Genomic DNA, 19,817 nt, shown 5'->3' with positions numbered 1-19,817 from the left:
TATATATATATATATATATATATATATATATATATATATATATATATATATATATATATATATATATATATATATATGTATATATATATATATATATATATATATATATATATATATATATATATATATATATATATATATATATTAGCGTAATTGATATATTTGCTCAAAGCGTGTGTTTTTTAGTCGAATTAATTTATTTTTAGACAGTTAGAAAAAAAATTACATTCCAATTATTTATTCTATACAATATTAATAAACTTTTTCAACAAACTAAAATGTATGTATATGCATTTAATAAATAAAGTTATAATTAATTTGTTTGTATAGTGTACATATATAAAACAATTTTTTTTTTTTTTTTGAGGAATGGGAGAGGGGAAGGGGGTTGCCAAATTCAAACTTTTTCTTCGCATGGTTCTGACTATAATCAGTGCCGGCTTTAGGGGGGGGGCTGGGTCGGGCGGCGACCAAGGGCGCCAAATAAATTAGGGCGCCAAATAAATTAGGGCGCCAAACGATGCGCCAAAGGCGCTTTAAAATTTAAAATTATAGCGCAAAAAACAAATCAAAATTTTAGATTAGAGCGCCGAAGGCAAAAGTTTTTTCAAAGGGTGTTTAGAAAAATTGCCCGAGGGCGCCATCGGGTGTAAGGCTGGCACTGACTATACTACTTAAAATTTCGGGGGGAAAGGGGGAGTTAGTGTTTCGTCCAGTCTTATTATTAATATGTCAACGATTCCTATACTGATTTTGTAAATACTCATAGGATAATATTTAAGTTGTGTAGACTATAAACATACATATAAGTATAAAAATGAACAATACAAATCTAGTAACTTATATATGTAACATGTAAGAATATAATAAAATATATTGTTAATAAATATATATGTATGTGCATACATATATTTAAAAAAATCTGAATATATACACATATATTAGATATGATTTATTTTGAATGTGAAATAAATAAACAGCAAAAAATATTTATATTATATTTCTTTTTAAGTCGATTATTACCTTTCTGTCACATATACACGCCAGTATAAACTGAATGATGATCATTTTTCAGAGGGGGAGCATTCAATCGTTAACCACAATGATATAAACCATCACAACAGGACACATATTCGAAGATATACGCTTATACATGTACACATAAATAAATACCAGTATTTTATAATATTTATTTTCATTTTATAACTGCACTTGAATACGTCACGCACACAAAACACTTATTGTATAAATCCAACAGTTCCTCTATTTTATATAATTTCAAATATAATATTACTTTTTTTGTATATTATACTCGAACAGATTTTTTTTTTGAGAATACATATAATGCATTTATTTATTTTTTTTATTTTTGTTATTTCTTCATCCTCCCATTATATCCCGTTCCTCGTACTCTTAAATAATATCTTCACATATTACATGATTTTAAAAAGTGTCGATAAAATTTTCAAAAGGTCAAATTATTTCTAAATAACCCAAGTAGATATTTAAGTCATTATTTCCAGGTTGTATTATATGTATATTTGTTGCAGGATAGCGTTCACAGAGCTCCAACAAGAAAAGATCTTTGTAGTTGTGGTGAAACTATAGAGTTACCCCCATTTTCCCAAAAAAATCGACAAAAGTAAAAATTAATCCATCAATCGATATATTATATAATTGCACTAAATGTTTAATTAAACAAATTGTATGAATTTATATCAAATACTAACTTTCAATTGCAAAATTCGTCAATAACTAGAATTTTAGTTACTATATCGTTTACAGTAGAGTTTTTGAAGACAATAAAATAATATATTACAAATAGGTATTTGTTTTAAATTAAATGTACATATAATTTAAGAAAAATTTGTGTATTTATGATGGTTGAAAAGTTTGTAAAATTAATATAATGCTGAGATCACTTTTTCAGTCGGCGACGAATGACAAATGTATAAAAATAGGTTGTGGCTATTTGCAGGTACTATATCTGCAAATTATTGGATATTTGCAGGTACTATATCTGCGAATTATTGGCTATTTGCAGGTACTATGTATATCTGCGACAGGCGCAAAGTCTTCTGCGCATGCGTGTGAACTTATAATCCGATTATAATTTCTTACATTTAATGTATGCTAGACTTGCTTAATCAATCGTTCATTATACATGAGGCAAATAAATTTCGCACGTTATTATAATAGATTTATATAATTTAGCTAGTTCGCGGCTTGTACTTGTATGTAGGTATAATACGTTGTATATGATAATAATTTTCTAACAATTAATAATATTAACTAATTTGGATTATATTTTTTACTCTACGTCACTTTCCGAGCTCGAACTAAATTTAAACAGGTTTAAAACAAAATTTTAACAGTAAACACGCTGACAGTGACAGTTCAAGCGCATGCGCAGAAGGCTTTGCGCCTGTCGCAGATATAGTACCTGCAAATAGCCAATAATTCGCAGATATAGTACCTGCAAATAGCCAATAATTTGCAGATATGGTACCTGCAAATAGCCACAACCATATAAATATCATTTTGCAACAATATTATTATATATCAGTTAGTAATGATAGCTATATAAGTCCAGCTTTGATCCAATTTTATTTATAGAGATAAATAATACACATACATACATATATTTTATTTTTAGGGCAACTTATTTAACAAATTCAATAGGTAGGAGGTCTTTATAGATACAAGTTTTTTATTGCTGCTTTAAAATAGATTATGTATCTCTTTTAAACAAATACATCGAAAAAGATGAAATGATCATCAAATATATAAATACAGTTGAAGATAAAATCTTCCTAATAAGTTTTATGAAGCAGGTTTTACAACATTCAACCTCATGCTCATTACACACTGAAAGGAACATTTAAAGTATTTTCATATGTATGTATGTAGTTGTATTTTCACTTTCAATTTGTTCAACAATTAATTGCTCAATTTAAAATAAAATGTATTAATTTGATTAAAGAAAATATGGCGATTTATCGTTCTCATGATGTTTTGTTTTTATAAAACGGATAGGTTTATTTTCTGTGGAAATAAATGTTGTGATAAATGTACATTACATAAATGTGTAAAACTTAATGTTTTGTGTTATGTAGAGTAGATATATGTCATATTAAATATATTAAAAATCTATTTGAAAACTCTATTCTTCCTTTCATTTTTAGACAAAAAAGCACATATGCATACTAATTTTATGTTGTTCAAAAATGATTATTTTCTTAATAACGTCATGCCTAATTGTTTTAAATTGTTAATTTGCTTTTATTTTTCTTCAACTTTTTTTTATTTTACATAGATATATACCAGGAAGGCCTAATGTAGACCCCAATGCGACTTCCTAGACAATTCATTACAAATATTGCAGCATTTTTATTACATAAGTCGCTGTATTTCGAGAGGCTGAAGAACACGAAATTAACAATTAATTCATTAGTGAATTAAGCCATAGAGACATTTATGGATTTAGATTTGTACATAATTTTTTACATATTGTACATGAATCGAATTTAGACATTTGTGATATAACGGGTAGGATAATTTTTGCCAATTTGATGGAGGATGCCCCCATTTTTATTAAATTGAAAAAATAATTTGAATTTCTTTGAACTTATAAAACATTCTATATTCAACTTAATTTTTCTACTTGAAGTTACAAACTAATTGTAAAATATTATAATTTACGAGGAAGGCAGGAAGTTGACTGTCAAATATCAACGTCTTACAAATAGAATAGTCGTCGGTACAAATGGTAATTTGGAATTATTTTATATAAAATACCGCTAAAACATGTGTGTATATTTACGGTTGGGTGATTATTGGTCACAAAGCGCTCGCCCAAAAGTCAGTAAAATCTCTATAACGGAACATATGGCAACCGAAAAGTCCATCATACTAACGATAACTATCATACTAACGAGAACTCGAGTGCCAAATATTCCGTATTCGCGATTTTCATGACAAAAATTGTCTTTTTGGCGATCGCAATGTGACTTATAGTCCAATTGCCATATTTACATATATGTATATATAAGGGATGGATTTGCTTCACGAAATTAAAATATCTTAACCAATTATATTCGGAAGACGAAATAACACTCTATAAAATTCTTCAATTCATTATTGACTATAAATTAATGTCTTCATTACCGAATTTCATAGTTATCCGTATTATATTTATTTTTATTCATAAAACGTGTCTATTTTGAATAAAAATTTAGTTTTATTTTTTATTTTTGTCTTAATATATTTTTCTTCGACATAAAATGTCAAGAACTTTTTTGTTTTGTTTAAAATGAAATTTATTATTTAAAAATCTAATGGGGGGGAGGGCGCTGAAACCAATCTGCCTAGGGGTGCGACAAAATTCGTGCCGGGTCTGGCTCCAAGGATTAAATATAGTAGCAATTTTAAATACAGTAATAAATCCAATATAAAGTAATAATTTAATACAATAATTATGAAATTTTAAGAACATTCTAATTTATTTTTCAAATTTTTGAAAACTTTATATTTATCAACTTTCAGTAACATTAAAATTAAGGAAGACTTTAGCGTTCAATTAAATCATATTATTATTGAATTTGCATATTATACATTTTCAAGTAAGCATGACTTTTTGCTCTCAAGTAAATCATCACATTGGAAACTGTGGGGAAGCTGTGATAATAGTTGCAAAGAAATAATGTGTGATTAAGCTTGTCAGTCTCTTTGGAACAGTGTGCGAGACGCGTCGTGAACAGCACATTTTTATTTCGCTAGATTCAATTCAATTAATGAATTCAAATTTCAATATACATACATACGTATGTATAGCATGTACAATTTGAGGTTATAACTCATTTTCATAAATTGAATGTAACCAATCGTTCTATGAGTAATCTTACTTGTATATCTTAAAATTCATATGTATGTATGTATGTATAATTTTGTAATTTCAATAAGTTAAATTTGCATCAAACCACGTGATGGAGTGTTGAGAAACGCGGTAATATTATACATAATTCGAAGAAGACTTCTGAAATCGATATAAAAAAGAGAATGGCTACCACGAAAGGATTTTTTCTAGTTTCATCCCTCTTTTTTGTCGCAGTTTGTGAAGCACTCGTCTACGATTCAGGTAAGGATATAATGGTAATTATAATGAGGTTTAAATCATTTTAAAGTCTCGGTATTATAAGTTGATTATTTCATCAAAATTGGGTCAATTGAAGTTCATTGATCCCGTTTAATTTGGCCGGAAACAAAGGGTTAACTCTGTTTCTCGTAAAATTTCGATAGCAAAGGTGATATGGGGTTATCTTATTTCTTTAAACTATCTTAAAAAATTCCCATCCGGTTAAGTTTTAACAAACAAGAAGTAATCAGCAAAAGGTTGAGGTTTTACTCATTTAATCTGCAAAAGTTTGTTTTTCAATAAACAATAATATGTTTTGTATAATTGTAATACAGACGTATTAAATTTAAATAGAATGAGTTTTTAAATTGTACATTTCAATATCGATTTAGCTTCAATTCTCACCCAGACAAAAGAAAGTAAATAGGAGGAAACATTCATATGATATTTGCAAAGTTGAAGAACTTTAATATTTCAACCAACAGCGTGGACTAATGGTTAGCATATTATACTTTCGAAAGGAGTGGTCACAGTTCGATTCCCACTAGTAGCTGTTGGCCAGACCGTGGTTCGTGACTCCAGGTCGATCGTTTCCTTTCAGAGTTTGACAATTTTCCTTGAGATGCCAATTTACAGTTCCTGTAAATTGGCATCTCATTTCCAATCACTCTTGCAATTCTCAAGTTATTCAGCGTCTTGAGGTTCATCAATTTCTATAATAAAATTCTGCAAAAATGTATCCATAGATGTCACTGTGGATGATGTTTGTATGAATTCGCATTGTATAAAAATGCTTGTATTAATTGTATTGTTGTATTGTATCTTTATTAGTACACTCGTCGCCTTGGAGCGATTGGAGCGAAATAAATAAAATAAAATAAAATAAATAAGCGGTTGGTGTCATAATCGTATTTTAAATATATTAATTCACCTAAATTTACCTGCTCATTATTAAATCATCTTTGTACATATATAGATACCATAATTTGAAAAAGTTTTCCACATTCGTCGATTCGGGATTTCAATTCATAAAATGGAACTTTCAAGATTGTAATATACCTATACATATGTATAGGTATATTACAATGTCCTTTAAAGGGCGAATTTGTCCTAATGGAATCGCTCAATTTAACAAGAACATCAATGCTCATTGTACTAAAACAACCTTTCACATTATCGACTGTAAAAAAAATCAGGCCAGAAGAATTTAAAAAATTACTAGCATATTTCAAAACCACTATATCAGAAAACGATCATGGCTAGAATGAAGAATGTACCCATAGATATACATATGTGTATATATTGAGACAAGGTTAAATATTTTGCAATGAATTAAGTCGATTAAAAAAGAATACCAATCCGTTAAAAGACTTCAATTCAGTTCAAATAATAAATAAACATGGTGGTTTGGTTTACAGTTGATCTATTTTCAGTTGCCACTGCTGAGCTGGACGAGGTGATCAAACAGGACGTTTTCGTACTGTTGATGAAGCAAACCAAAGTGCTAAAGCGACCCAAGGACCAGCCTGAAAGCCTTTTGGAAATTAGTTTCCCCGGTTTAGTGAGGCGATTCTCATTAAAGCTGGACAGACAAACTGATACAGGTAATGCTGAAGATTCAAATTGATGGTTTGGTTTTGGAAAGTTTGCGCTAAAATATTATAAGGGAAGGGAAATATTATAAAAATATCTACAGGGAACAGTTTAGCACTCGACAAAAAAGTCTTGGTACTAAATTTAATTCGGCGATGACGTTTCCCGTGACGTATGATCAATTTTTCAGTAAATTTGGAAGCAGGAGCCACAACTTTGAGTTGGAGTTCAGATGGATTGGGTCAAGGTGGACCTTTGGCTTTCGAAATCCACCAAATTGACGGCAATGGAGCGTATGTTACTTTGTTTAAAGGTTGCCATCTACTATCTGAATTGCACGTTCCGGTTTCGTTTAGAGACATATTTTCGGATATGGAACTGCCCACCGTAAAACTGGTAATGCTCCAAACTTTCCACTGGAGAAAATTTTCAATAGTCTCGCAACTCGATGTGATCTTTTCTCTTTGCAGTTTCACGAAAAGCGCTATCCTGTAAGCGTGGTTGGAGGAACAGCAGCTGATGTACTGGGATGTGAACCCAGAGTAGACTCCAGGTTCAGAAATCATCGTCAACATCGCACTACGACCGAACGTATGCAAGCTCAGCAAGGATATGAAGATGACATAGCTCAACGTGGAGACATTCCAATCCTATATACTGAGAACTGTGATGGTAATTTATATTTCTTAGTCTTCAGGGCATTTTTTTTCTTTTTTGAGTACTATGCACTTTGCATTGTAATGTGAATTCCAGAAATCTTTGTGAAGTCAATGAACGATCTGATCATAGTAATTCGTCAGCTGAAGACCGAAGTCTCGAGTCAGCGTAAAGATATCCAGAACCTTCGATCAACCTTGGATAATTGTGTTGGATGCAAGGAACCAACTCAGTCGAGGATCACTTGCGCTTCAGGATACTGCTATCCCGGTGAATAGTGCTCTTCAGCACCAAAAGCTTATCACATAATACATACCTAATCTATAACTAGATTGTCTCGTTTTGTACGTGTATGTATGTATTGTCAATTTACTTTAAAAAAGTGTAAAATAAGTAAATCCCTATTAAGGTTTGAACTTATTGAAATATTTGAAAAATCAATATTCATTTTTTTTAAATTCGAGGTCTTATACTTAAGTTTACACTCACTTTTAGATCCAAAACTATACCAGAATGAATATCAATACAACTTAATTCTTGAATACTTTATACATAGGAGTTCAATGTCAAGATTCAGCTGAAGGACCTCGCTGTGGAACTTGTCCCAGGGGATACATTGGAGATGGACGCTCTTGCAGACCAGGAGTTGCATGCGTAGATAGACCATGCTTTGCCGGTGAACTATCGTTAGAAAGACTGTTTTAAAAGAACCCATATTTTCGAAAATAAACAATTAATTTCTATTTTGAAGGTGTAAGATGCTATGACACTGTTGAGGGTGCTCAATGTGGTCCATGTCCCAATAGATACGACGGTGATGGACGAAACTGTACCAGAAAATCTACATGTCAGCAAGGCTCGTGCTTCCCAGGAGTTCAGTGCATATCCACGGACAGTCCTCCTTACTTCCATTGTGGTCCTTGTCTTAAAGGCTATACTGGAAATGGTACCAATTGTAAAGGTGAAGATGAAGTATGAAACCATTTCCTTGATAGACATCATTGTTGTGTTATATTTGAATGTATCTAATATTTGTTTTTCTTCGTGGCAGAAGTGTATTAACTCGTCATCAGGGTCGACTTGTCGCACTGGACCAACCCTCTGTCCCGATGGCACTATCTGCGACAGAAATGCTGATTGCTTGTTCAGTGAAAACAATACATATAATTGTGTTTGTCAAATTGGATTCGCTGGAGATGGTGGAATTTGCGCCAACGATCGAGATCTGGATGGTTGGCCTGACACCGATCTTGGTTGCCCGGATCCCAAATGTCGAAAGGTAACCAAAATCACTTATATTTAAACTGATATACCTTTTATATGGAACATTTACTATCCTTATAGGACAATTGTGTAGATGTACCGAATTCAGGACAAGAAGATGCTGATGAAGATGGAATAGGAGATGCTTGTGACCCAGACGCCGATGGTGACGAAATACCCAACAGTCAAGTAATAGCAAATTATTCACATGCAGTTTTTTATTACGACTATGGGATATTGCCACCCTGGATGATTAAATGTTGTCTTTTTTAGGATAATTGTCCACTCAAATATAATCCAGATCAAGCTGATTCGGAAGCAGGAGGTGGTGATAACGTTGGAGACGCTTGTGATAACTGTCCACAAGTAGCTAATGAAGATCAGAAAGATGTTGATAAGGATGGTATTGGTGATGCTTGTGATCCTGATATAGATAATGACAGTATGTGATATTTATTTCAATAATATTTTATGACACTATCAATGCCATCGCGATATGAAGGGTGAATGTGTCCCAACACTTAAGTGCCTCTGGAGTAGTCCGCACGCGTGCCTATTGGCTTGATTTGCTGATATTCTTACTGCAACATTAACTTGTGAATATCCACAATCCGATGCATGGAACTTTCACATTCAACGTAACATATCTTGTACACAAGACTTTCAACCACAAAGCTTAACTATTAATAGAGACGGAATTTCAAGACTGGAGACTTGATGATTTGGTATTAAAAAATAAAGAGTCAATTTTATTAGGAAAATCATTATAGCTGTCAACTGAAAATTTCCAGGCTTCCTAGCAGCCCAGCCTAACCGTATTTAAAATAAACATAGTAAATCTTTTTTTTTGATTATTTTCAGCTATTCCAAACCATTCTGACAACTGCCCGGGACAATCCAATATTGAACAAAAAGATAGTGATGACGATGGTATTGGTGACGTATGCGACAACTGTCCAAGAGTGCCCAATCCAAACCAATCTGACTCCGACAAAGATCTCGTAGGAGACGCTTGCGACAGTGATCTTGATGGAGACAGGTAAAATCTAAAATTATCTAATATTAATTCTCAAAATATATATTGTAGAATGTAAGTTATGATATACAAAACGTATGCATACACTTTCATCAAAATATCGACTCTCGCTTCATATTGAAATAATTTTAGAGACGGCATACAAGATAGTGAAGACAATTGTCCAAAAGTACCAAACAGCAATCAGCTAGACACGGATAATGATGGAATTGGAGATGCTTGCGATCCTGATTTAGACAATGACGAAATTCCGAATGACAAAGACAACTGTCCGTTGGCTTATAACCCCAGCCAAGAAGATATCAACAGTAATTTAATTTTAAAACTTTGTGTACCGGTCAAGAATACCATCATCATTGTGATATTTTGATTAAATACATACATATGTCTATAATTTAGTTATTCAGAACCAGTACTGAATATTTAAGTATGATTAACCTAACGACCAGGCAATGGTACTACGTCGCTTAAGTTTTTTACGCGGTATTTTATTCGCGGCGGTTTTTTTCTTGGCTTTGGAGAAAGCAGAAAGTTTAACGCAATTTTGATAATGTAATTTAATAATTTCAATCATATTTACCATATGCCCTGATAATCCTTACTATATCATAGCATATGAATACTATTAAAATTAATTTATTTCAGACAACGGAATTGGAGACAGATGCGAAAATGACTTTGATGTTGATGAAGTGCCAAACCATCTTGATAATTGTCCCAATAATCCTAAAATTTGGTCCACTGATTTCAGGTATATTTGTAAAAATAACACTCCTCATATAAATACTTACATTTTATCATTTCGTAACTGATGATTTTTTGGATACAAGGACTTTCCAAACAGTTGCATTGGATCCTGAAGGCAAATCTCAAAAAGATCCCAATTGGGTCATTTACAATAATGGAGCTGAAATTGTTCAAACGGTGAACAGCAATCCAGGACTTGCCGTAGGGTATGATTCATTCAATGGTGTAGACTTCGAAGGAACGTTCTTCGTTGATACGGAAGTTGACAACGATTATGTCGGATTCATATTCAGGTAGATATATCTTACAATAAATAAATCCTTACTTTTATAACTACATATATGTATATACATCTAAACTCTGGAATATTTCAGTTATCAAGATAATCACAAGTTTTATGCCGTAATGTGGAAGAAGGATACCCAAACCTATTGGGAAGCAACACCGTTCAGAGCCGTAGCGGAACCAGGCATACAAATCAAAGCTGTAGACTCCAGCACTGGACCTGGTGTAATGATGAGGAATTCTCTCTGGCATACAGAAGACACGCCTGATCAAGTACTATTAAAGAGATATGCCATTTTAGTATGAATGTAAAGAATTATACTAATTCCATTTTCAATATACAGGTCAAGTTGTTATGGAATGATCCTCGCAACGTTGGATGGAAAGAGAGAACTGCTTACCGTTGGTTATTATTGCACAGGCCAAAGATAGGTCTGATCAGGTTGAGGATGTTCGAAGGTGAGCATATGGTGGCCGATTCTGGAAACGTTTACGATTCTACATTCAAAGGCGGTCGCTTGGGAGTGTTCTGCTTCTCTCAAGAGATGATCATCTGGTCTGATCTGGTCTACAGATGTAACGGTTAGTCTGTTTAGAGTTCTCGCTGTAGTATACTTAATGAAATGGTTTAAAATGTATTGTGTGACTTTTCAGAGAATATTCCAGAGACAATCTATCGAGATTTGCCTCCCAGACTTCAGAAAGAAGTCAGTATAGATGTTTCGCGACCAAGACGTTCTTAAAGTGTAGGTTTATATTTGCAGAATATTGTGACAAATTGTATGAAAACCTTGTATGTAACAAAAGAGTAAATTGTATATTCATATTTATGTATGTATGTACATATATGTATATGTTCTTATATGAGTATAAATTTCAACTTATTACATAATATGTATTATATCGATAATTATCAATGTGCATAGTAAATGATATTACTAAATTTAAGGTTAAATAAATTATTAATTTTTAAGTTTAACAATGCCACACTGCTGCCTAATTGAAAATGTGCACTATTTAAAAAAACCCAATTGATAATTAATACAAATAAATTATAAATATATAATTTAATTCAGTCTAGTTTTATTTCATGTTTGTTCATGTTATACACTAGTTGTTTTTAACAGAGACTAAAAACTCCCGTTTACTATTAATTAATTTTCCATCAATTCGTATTAATGTATAATTTTGAATTAAATGGCTAACAGCTAGATTTTCCACTAATTTTTATTTTATATTATAATTATGGAAAGGTTTCTTACATGTAAAATTAAAATGTATCTCAAATGAACATATTTTAAAAATTCGCCTACGGCGTATTTCTTAGTTGTTATATGAAATATATTGTAGGCGAGGGTAGGGATGTTTACCGTATCCCGGCCTAACGAAACACGGTTGTGTTATTTTGGAATAAATTGTTTTTATTATATAGTTTTAAGTATACAAGTGTATAAAAGGTTATGTTGATGAAGCGGGTATATTCTGGAAGTTCTCGAAGCGGCTGGATTCGAATGTGTTCTGGAGAGGTTCTTCCATGTTGGTTGTTGCAGGTTGAGTGAGTCTTGCTGGTCGGCTGCTTGTAGCTGACTGGTTGTTGGTGTAGCATGGTCTGCTGCTGTGTGTTGACTTACTGTAGAGCCCTCTGTTCGGGTTTATATAGTGATGCGCTGTATTCAGCCGTGTGCAAGGAATGCACTTCGTTCCGTTTGATTTGTTAGGGTGGAACGTTCTCGAATATGTGGCACCGTTCCACTCGATTTAGTTTTTGTCGCCCTTTGTTCCACGGAGTCTGAATGTTCGTTCAATGGATTACAATGTAGCTGTTGTTTGTGCAGCTGCGTTTTAATGGATGCAGGTGGTCTTTGACTTCGCGTCATTCCGCTTGGTTTGTTAGGGTGGACCTTTTTGAGATCTGGAGTCTACAGCTTAGAGATATGACGTCAATGGTTGAGCGTGGGAAATGTATCCTCCATCGGAATAGATGTTTCGATTGGGGTGAATCGGGATTCCTACAATATATTATTTTTCCGATATGTACAATGGTTGGATATAATATATAATGGTCTTAAATTAATCACTTTAAAATTTGTATATAAACTTGATAGCAATCTGTTACAATTTTAATAAATACATAGTTGGAAATAGAGATATGCATAATCATAAAACTATAAATAAGAATATTGTGTTTTCCACAGGGGTGTTCAAATATATAATACCCTTCCTGAAAACTAATAACATTAGTGCCTTCTTGAAGAGTATTCATGGATACCTCTGTGGAAGATGTAATTATATTGGCTAAAATGCATATGTACGTTATATTATAGTTATTAATTTCATTTTTTTGTTATTTTGTTTACATGTTTTAGGTAGCAATCTGCTATTAAATAAAATAAAGACATTTACATATACATGCACAAAACGTATATAAATTTTATGTTATCCAAAAATGTATATTTACTTGACTAATTATACAATTAACTTCGTGGTTTTATTTGGGGGATTAATGTGAAAATAGATTTTGCTTTTCTTTAAATAGACGTATAAATATGTTTTTTGGCCAAAAATACTCTCGACTGATATGTCAAATAGCGTATTGTTTTCAATTTGACATTGTACAATGATAGTTGTATATCTTAACGAGCAATCTCGTACTTAATAGATAAATCAAAGGTTACCAAATATATATAAAGTATTTAAAAAGCGTTTTATTTTACATTAAAACAGTTAAGGATACAGTTATTGTACATTAAACAGTTTTTTTAATAAGAAAAAGTTAGGTTATGTTTACAAAGTATAAAAAAAGTTATTTCGCAATTAGGTATTCTATTATTTTAGAATATGAGTTTATTTTAAATTCTTTTCTTTGTACCTACAACATAAAAATAAAATAACACAAATTTTCACATTAAATCAAATTTTACTTCATTTAAATAAATAAGAATCACTTGTAGATGCGTGCCTATCTTACACTTATGTAATACTGATAACACTCAATTACATCTTATCACACAAAATGTATTCATAAATATGAGTAGGGCAATCATTCTGCGTTCAATTTCAGTCAGAAACAGCCAGAATAACTTAAGAAAGATGTCAACAGACAAGGAACTATTTCAAGCCGACATTTCGGACGATGCTCTATTGAATCACCTCTTTGAAGAGTCTGCATCGTTGAATGTGTACGACAAATCTGTGTTGAATCTCGCCGCCGGTGCACCGGGACCAGATTTGTTTGAACCATTACCCGATATGATGAAGAAAGCTGTTCAACATAGGATGGTTTGTTATATATTTCAATTGTTGTCGAATATAAAACAGTGCAAGTTTATTTTAATTAATCATTCAACAGGAGATTGAGATGAATAATAATAATTATTTATTTCAATACGGTCCAACGGCAGGACTGTGGGGGATGAGAGAAGCTTTAGCTAATTTTTTGACCACTATGTATGGAGATAAAGTTCAAAGGTAAATTTGAATAAATCGTTTTTATACCATTGAGTAGAATAATAAAATATTTATTTATCTTTTTATTCAAAAAGGGAAAATTTGATTTTAACATGTGGTGCAACACACGGTCTTCACTTACTGGTGAGTTCAATGCTAGTTCCCAACGGTGTGATCTTCGTCGAGGAATATACTTACATGATTGCTTTGCAATTGTTTAAAGAGTTTCCCAATTTCAGAATCATTGAAGGTAAGTTCATTTGTATTATAATGTATATAAAATATATTATTTAAGTTAACATACATGTCAGTAGCGTCGCTAGGCCCGTGCGGAGAGTGCAGTCTGCTCCGGGTGACACCAAATTGTTCAAATTGAAAAACGATAGTAAGAAATATTCGTTGTATGACGGTCTTCAAGCGGCTACACGCCTCCTTGCAACTTCTGTATATATACAGCTTTCTGTATTTATACAGCTACCTTGAAATCCGTCTGGTGCAGCTATATATAGCATAAAATTGGCATGAGTTCGTTCGAATTCCTGAGAAATCAGTGTACCTAATGGTAAAAATGTTAACTTATTCAGTCAGACGGAGACGCAATCCAGAAACAACGTGTGAACTTAGCTTCTCTCTTTTAATTCATAATAATTAAAAAATATTAATAATTAATAAAATAAAAAAAATTTAATATGAAGTATCGTTACTTTTCATTACATATCAATACTTTTTGGCTCATTTGCGTGAACATTATTTAACTATTTTACTTAACCCTTTGAGCGCTGACGTCTTTTCTGTTGAAAGTCCACTACGCTGAAAATTTCACCAACATTTCCTACTAGAATTATTTAGAAATCCAATAGAAAGCAGATATAAAAATAGTAGCTAATCCAAACAAACCCTAGATTACTACCCTAGATAGCTACCTAGATTACATGGGTCATGTAATCTATGTCATTAATTCGTTAACGTTTATAAAGACTGGTTTACACCGGAATTTCTGAATTTATAACCATAGCAGAATTTTCGGATGGAAATCCCTAACTGCTGAATAGTTTTAGATTGTGAGCATTAATTACATTTTAATAAATATACAAGATATATTAGAGAGTCTAAACACACTTTTACAAAACTTGAAATTCTCAGCGGTAGTAATATAGGGTTTGTTTGGATTACCTACTATTTTTATACCTGCTTTCTATTGTATTTCTAATTAAAATAGTTAAAAAATGTTCACGCAAATGAGCCAAAAAGTATTGATATGTAATGAAAAGTAACGATAATTCATATATATATATTTTTTTAATGCTACCTGGTAAGGCTTAGCGGGTAGTATTCTTGTTTACTTTGTACATGCTCAAAATACAACGCCTATCGGCGTTTTTCAGGCACATGGACTTGTTGGCAAAACGCCGATCGGCGTTGGTCAGCATTCAAAGGGTTAAAAAACGTCTTAAAGATTTCCGGGGGTGTTTTATAAAGTTTTGGAGACACAATTGTTTTATTGCACAAAGTGACACCATCCCTAGCGACGCCATTGCTGACATGTTAATTTTTATCATCATAAACTCAAAATCTAACCTAACCTAGGTTAAGTTACATGGGATAGTTTCTAATTAGATTGTCTTGTCTTATCAAGCTATTTAATATCACAAAACTTTTTCAGTTCCGTTCACAGACAAAGGGGTCGACGTTGAAAAACTTAATTCAATTGCAAAAGATATAAAGAAGGACACAAATTACAATACATCCGAATACAAACCATTTTGGGCTATATTTTACACCATACCGAACTTCCACAATCCCACTGGCGTTCTCTTACCACCAGGTGAGTAACGACTGCATACAGAAACGTGACATTGACCCATTGCAAGTGTTGACATAATGATATTACAGATAAGTGTAAACAACTGGTGAATGTTGCCCGTGAACTGGACATTTTGGTGGTGTGCGACGATGTCTACAATCTGCTGTATTATGGCGATGAGAAATCTCCACCAGCTAGGTTGTTCTCGTACGACAGACCAGATGAAGATGGGTATAGTAAGGGGCACGTCGTTTCGAATGGCTCTTTCAGTAAAATTTTAGCACCCGGATTCAGAATCGGCTGGATGGAAGTACCGCAAAGACTAGCTGTCAAGTTCCGTCTGTCGTAAGTAGAGATTGCAAAAATATCGGAATTTCCGATACCGATATTACCGGTAATTTCGGTATTTTTTTTAATTAATTAATTTTTAATAAAAAAAACATTGCTTCCTATATCCGGAACACCGTTTGCTTGTTTCAACATGTTTGTTGAAAATACGCCAAACCCAAACATTCAAATACAGGATATTCTGGTATAAAAACTGTGAAGTAGGTGCGTCCCAGGTATAAAAGATTGTAATGTTTCGTAGTTTTTTTTTTTGCAACTCCAACTTAAGCTTATCAGATACCGAATCATCGTTTACTGGAGATGCCAACGAAGAGTAAACCATCATGTGGGAATTTGGTTGTTGTTGAAAGACATTTTTTTTCCATACACTAACTAGAAAAGTAGTCCCTGTTGTGTCATCATTGTATATGTATCTATGTATATATATCGTACTGAAAAATATACTAAATAATATATTTTATCACATTTTCAATGTATGTACGTAATTTTAAAAAATCAGTACTTTTAAAATAAAAATTTTCTTATTTCAATTAAAATTGAAAAGGTTTGCGAACTTGAGACACATTGTCGGGGGCCACGATACCAAAAATGTTGCCGAACATTGTACTTAACGATTTGTATTGGAAAACAGTAAAAATTAAAACAATTTTACAGGCGTGTGGCGTGATAACTCGCTCAATATCGCTTATGCAAGATATATACGCATCTATATTTCTTTCTTCAATACCGGTGTAAGGCAGGGAAGGTATGTTGACCGTATCCCGGCCTAACGAAACACATGTTGTGTAGTTTGTAAGAGGATCGTTTATTTTTGTTCAATTATTACAATGGTTATTGTATGTACGAAGAGGTTGAGCTTCGGAGAAGTGAGCTGGTTGAACTCCAGAGGTTCACTCTGGTGTTGGGAGCTGGTGCGTCGATTTATATACATACGTTCTGGCTTGAAGCGTGCCGTGTGCAGATGCTTTGTCTTCGTTTCCAGGACACGTGTGTTAGGGTCACGTGTTGACCTGTTTTCAAGGCACGTATCTTCGGTACACGTGTGGTTTATAGCTCTGGGGTCAGCGCCAGGACGTCGTTCGTTTGAGAATGGGGTCGTTTTCCACGCGTAAACGACTTTTCAGGACATGTGTCGCGGTTGTCTGATGACATCACTATTGGGTTTCGTTCGTTTTACGATCGAGCGATGAACTCTTTCTTCTGGAATGGTCAAAGGGGACGTTGCCCTTGAGTTATGTATGTTTGTACAGGATCGATGATGAGATCGCTGGTTTTGATTCGTAATAGCGCAAGTTGTGCTAGATTCCTACACCGGTATTACCAAAGGCTTATTTTCAGTCAAATACTGATAATACCGGTATCGGTACTTTCGGTATTGCAATCCCTAGTCGTAAGTAACTATGATGTTAGATTATCCATGATTGTTTTATAATTTGACTGTTTCCAGCGGTATAATGCAAAGTGGCGGATCGGTGAACAATGTCATGTTTGGCATCGTGCAAAGCCTTATAGAACTAGGCTTAATGGAGAAGCACTGTGATTGGTTCAGAGCAGTTTACGCCGTGAGAACTATAACACTTGAATATATTTAAATACATAATGAATGAATCCAATAACGGAACTGAAAAATTTATAGGACCGTATGAAAGTGTTTTGCGGCATTCTCGAGAGGCATCTGCCGGATGGTTGTAGTTTCGAGCGTGCTCAAGGGGGTTTCTTCATATGGTTGAAAGTTCCCGTGGATGCTGGTCCATTTTTAGCCTGGTGTGCAAAACGAGGAGGTCCTGGAGCTGTTCCAGCCATTCGATTTAGATTGAGCTCTTTATCTACTTCGTACTCTAAAGCGGCCGGAGATGTCACCAAATCGACTAATTCTGATGGTGCCTCAACTTCGCAGGCTCTACGTTTGACCATTGCGTTCCATAATTCTGCAACATTGGCAAAGGCTGCTGAAGATTTGTGCAATAAGCTGAAAACTTACATGAAGGAAACGTCTTAATACCTATACATTCATATATGTTATATAGCATTATTATATAGCTATATTATATAGCATTGATTTATATATATATATATATATATATATATATATATATATATATATATATATATATATATATATATATATATATATATATATTATGATTGATATATATATATATATATTATATAGCATTGATTGACTAAATAATAAATACTAAATTCAATATCCTATTAAGTTTTAATAAAAAAAAATAATTTGATGCTAATATAATGAGGTGTTTTAACAATAGTGAGGATAAAAAGAAGCAAAATTTCAAACATCAGGATCTTCCTGAAGGGTCCAAAAAATAATTCTAGATCACATGTGTCTTAGGTTTAGATCATATGTGTCTTAATTTTAGATTAGGTTTTCGTCAGAATTTCGTAAACCGGAAAGGTCAAAATTTGAAATTCGGAAACCTCTTAGAAAGGTCAAAAATGTTGTGACCACACCCCTGAACGTATCAAGCTGAAAATTTATATTTGTATTATTTATGTACTAACTTAGAGCTGATAAGGTTTTGGTCAGAATTCGTAAACCGGAAGTTGGATTTTTTTTAAACAATATTTCATTATTTTATTTTGACTTTTAAAATTATATTTATTTTCTTGATATTTAATGTGTACAATAATTATGGAGATTTTAAGTAATGAAAAAATTTCGAATAAAATCCGACAACCGGGTGTAGAACTTTTATCTTGTGCAAGTTTCCATACATTTGCGCTCAATTTGTATCGAAAATGCTGTCATAGCTATTAGTATATCATAATGCTGCAGGTATATGTGAACGAATTTTGTTTTGACCTTATATTCCTCAAATACATGGATAAAGTCATGGGTTGGTCACATCCGAATTTTTTATGTTTGTTAGTAATTACATGTATTTTAATGTTAATGTACAGCATAATAGGAAAAAGAACTCTAAAACCAATTTTTATTTATATATTTTGTTTGATTTTTCTTTGTAATTGAAACAAAAGAATATATTATATTTTACTGCAAGTGAGTTTTTTTGAATTATAACTGTTAAACAAAGTTTCCTGTATATATTTCTTTAATTTAATACAAACATATATTAATTATATTTTTTTTTAGATTAGAACATCTTAAACGAACAAGATAGTATGCATTCTTTGAAATGTTTCAAACAATTCTAGGAACCAAACCCTGTACAGTCACTTAAATATTTTGATTGCTGTTTGTATACAAATATATACAAACGTACATATATTTAAAATTGAAAATAAATACATGTTTATTTTGAATTTATAATATTACGAAATAATTATATACAAGTAAACTTGTTTGTAATTTAATTAAATTGCTAAAATAAAAATATTTAAATAGTCTTACGCAGTTCATTAAGTCACACCAATTATAATGAAAGAGCATTCGATAAAAACAACATTAATTTTTTAAATTATGTATATGCATTTAATCAAAAAACAAAAAATTTCAACTTAAATTTGTATGCATGTCA

At 32.4% G+C, this 19,817-nt stretch overlaps 3 protein-coding genes and 1 long non-coding RNA gene across 6 annotated transcripts in view; 3 read left to right on the top strand and 1 right to left on the bottom strand.

The window, feature by feature from the left end:
- AkhR (Adipokinetic hormone receptor) overlaps positions 1 to 3,164 on the top strand; it is a 28,902-nt gene extending 25,738 nt beyond the window's left edge. Inside the window, exons 7-8 of one of the 2 annotated variants that reach the window (XM_077443269.1) lie at positions 1,551 to 1,949; positions 2,520 to 3,164. In XM_077443269.1, the coding sequence (XP_077299395.1) occupies positions 1,551 to 1,646 (96 nt within the window). In that variant the 3' untranslated portion in view covers positions 1,647 to 1,949; positions 2,520 to 3,164. Of the gene's footprint in view, positions 1 to 1,075; positions 1,357 to 1,550; positions 1,950 to 2,519 lie in introns of those variants that run through there. The other variant, XM_077443270.1, reaches the window with a different exon arrangement.
- A 3,083-nt stretch (positions 3,165 to 6,247) lies between these two features.
- LOC143920481 (cartilage oligomeric matrix protein-like) lies at positions 6,248 to 11,458 on the top strand. The gene is made up of 17 exons (XM_077443362.1): positions 6,248 to 6,392; positions 6,568 to 6,738; positions 6,918 to 7,123; positions 7,198 to 7,399; positions 7,481 to 7,654; positions 7,941 to 8,060; positions 8,136 to 8,356; positions 8,436 to 8,663; positions 8,729 to 8,836; positions 8,921 to 9,089; positions 9,509 to 9,686; positions 9,816 to 9,991; positions 10,329 to 10,434; positions 10,514 to 10,723; positions 10,805 to 10,988; positions 11,060 to 11,297; positions 11,370 to 11,458. Exons 1-17 carry the CDS (start codon positions 6,248 to 6,250, stop codon positions 11,456 to 11,458), a joined length of 2,925 nt encoding a protein of 974 aa, XP_077299488.1.
- Positions 11,459 to 12,122: 664 nt separating this feature from the next.
- LOC143919882 (uncharacterized) lies at positions 12,123 to 16,063 on the bottom strand. The gene is made up of 3 exons (XR_013261284.1): positions 15,922 to 16,063; positions 13,866 to 13,977; positions 12,123 to 12,724 (listed from the first exon to the last, which is right to left on the bottom strand). It is a non-coding gene; the product is annotated as an uncharacterized LOC143919882 (long non-coding RNA).
- Positions 13,299 to 18,385, top strand: LOC143919881 (2-aminoadipate transaminase-like). Of its 2 annotated transcripts, XM_077442441.1 has the most exons (8): positions 13,299 to 13,385; positions 13,777 to 13,994; positions 14,065 to 14,183; positions 14,258 to 14,412; positions 15,826 to 15,987; positions 16,056 to 16,311; positions 17,762 to 17,876; positions 17,951 to 18,385. In XM_077442441.1, the coding sequence occupies exons 2-8, from the start codon at positions 13,806 to 13,808 to the stop codon at positions 18,311 to 18,313; spliced, it is 1,359 nt and encodes a 452-aa protein (XP_077298567.1). In that variant the 5' UTR covers positions 13,299 to 13,385; positions 13,777 to 13,805; the 3' UTR covers positions 18,314 to 18,385. The 2 variants fall into 2 exon arrangements, with proteins under 2 accessions (XP_077298567.1, XP_077298568.1); XM_077442442.1 differs by having other exon boundaries at positions 13,311 to 13,994.
- Positions 18,386 to 19,817: the final 1,432 nt, after the last annotated feature.

Source organism: Arctopsyche grandis, chromosome 12, assembly GCF_051622035.1.
Source record: "Arctopsyche grandis isolate Sample6627 chromosome 12, ASM5162203v2, whole genome shotgun sequence".
Classification (NCBI taxonomy): domain Eukaryota; kingdom Metazoa; phylum Arthropoda; class Insecta; order Trichoptera; family Hydropsychidae; genus Arctopsyche; species Arctopsyche grandis.
This window is presented reverse-complemented; position numbering and strand designations above follow the sequence as displayed.

Coding starts and splice junctions, on each gene's coding strand:
- LOC143920481 (XM_077443362.1), top strand. CDS start 6,248: ATGGAATCGCTCAATTTAACAAGAACATCAATGCTCATTGTACTAAAA. Junction 7,655..7,940: donor TTCAGGATACTGCTATCCCG/GTGAATAGTGCT, acceptor CTTTATACATAG/GAGTTCAATGTCAAGATTCA. Junction 10,435..10,513: donor ATTTGGTCCACTGATTTCAG/GTATATTTGTAA, acceptor TTTGGATACAAG/GACTTTCCAAACAGTTGCAT.
- LOC143919881 (XM_077442442.1), top strand. CDS start 13,743: ATGAGTAGGGCAATCATTCTGCGTTCAATTTCAGTCAGAAACAGCCAG. Junction 15,988..16,055: donor TGGCGTTCTCTTACCACCAG/GTGAGTAACGAC, acceptor ATGATATTACAG/ATAAGTGTAAACAACTGGTG. Junction 17,877..17,950: donor GGTTCAGAGCAGTTTACGCC/GTGAGAACTATA, acceptor AAAAATTTATAG/GACCGTATGAAAGTGTTTTG.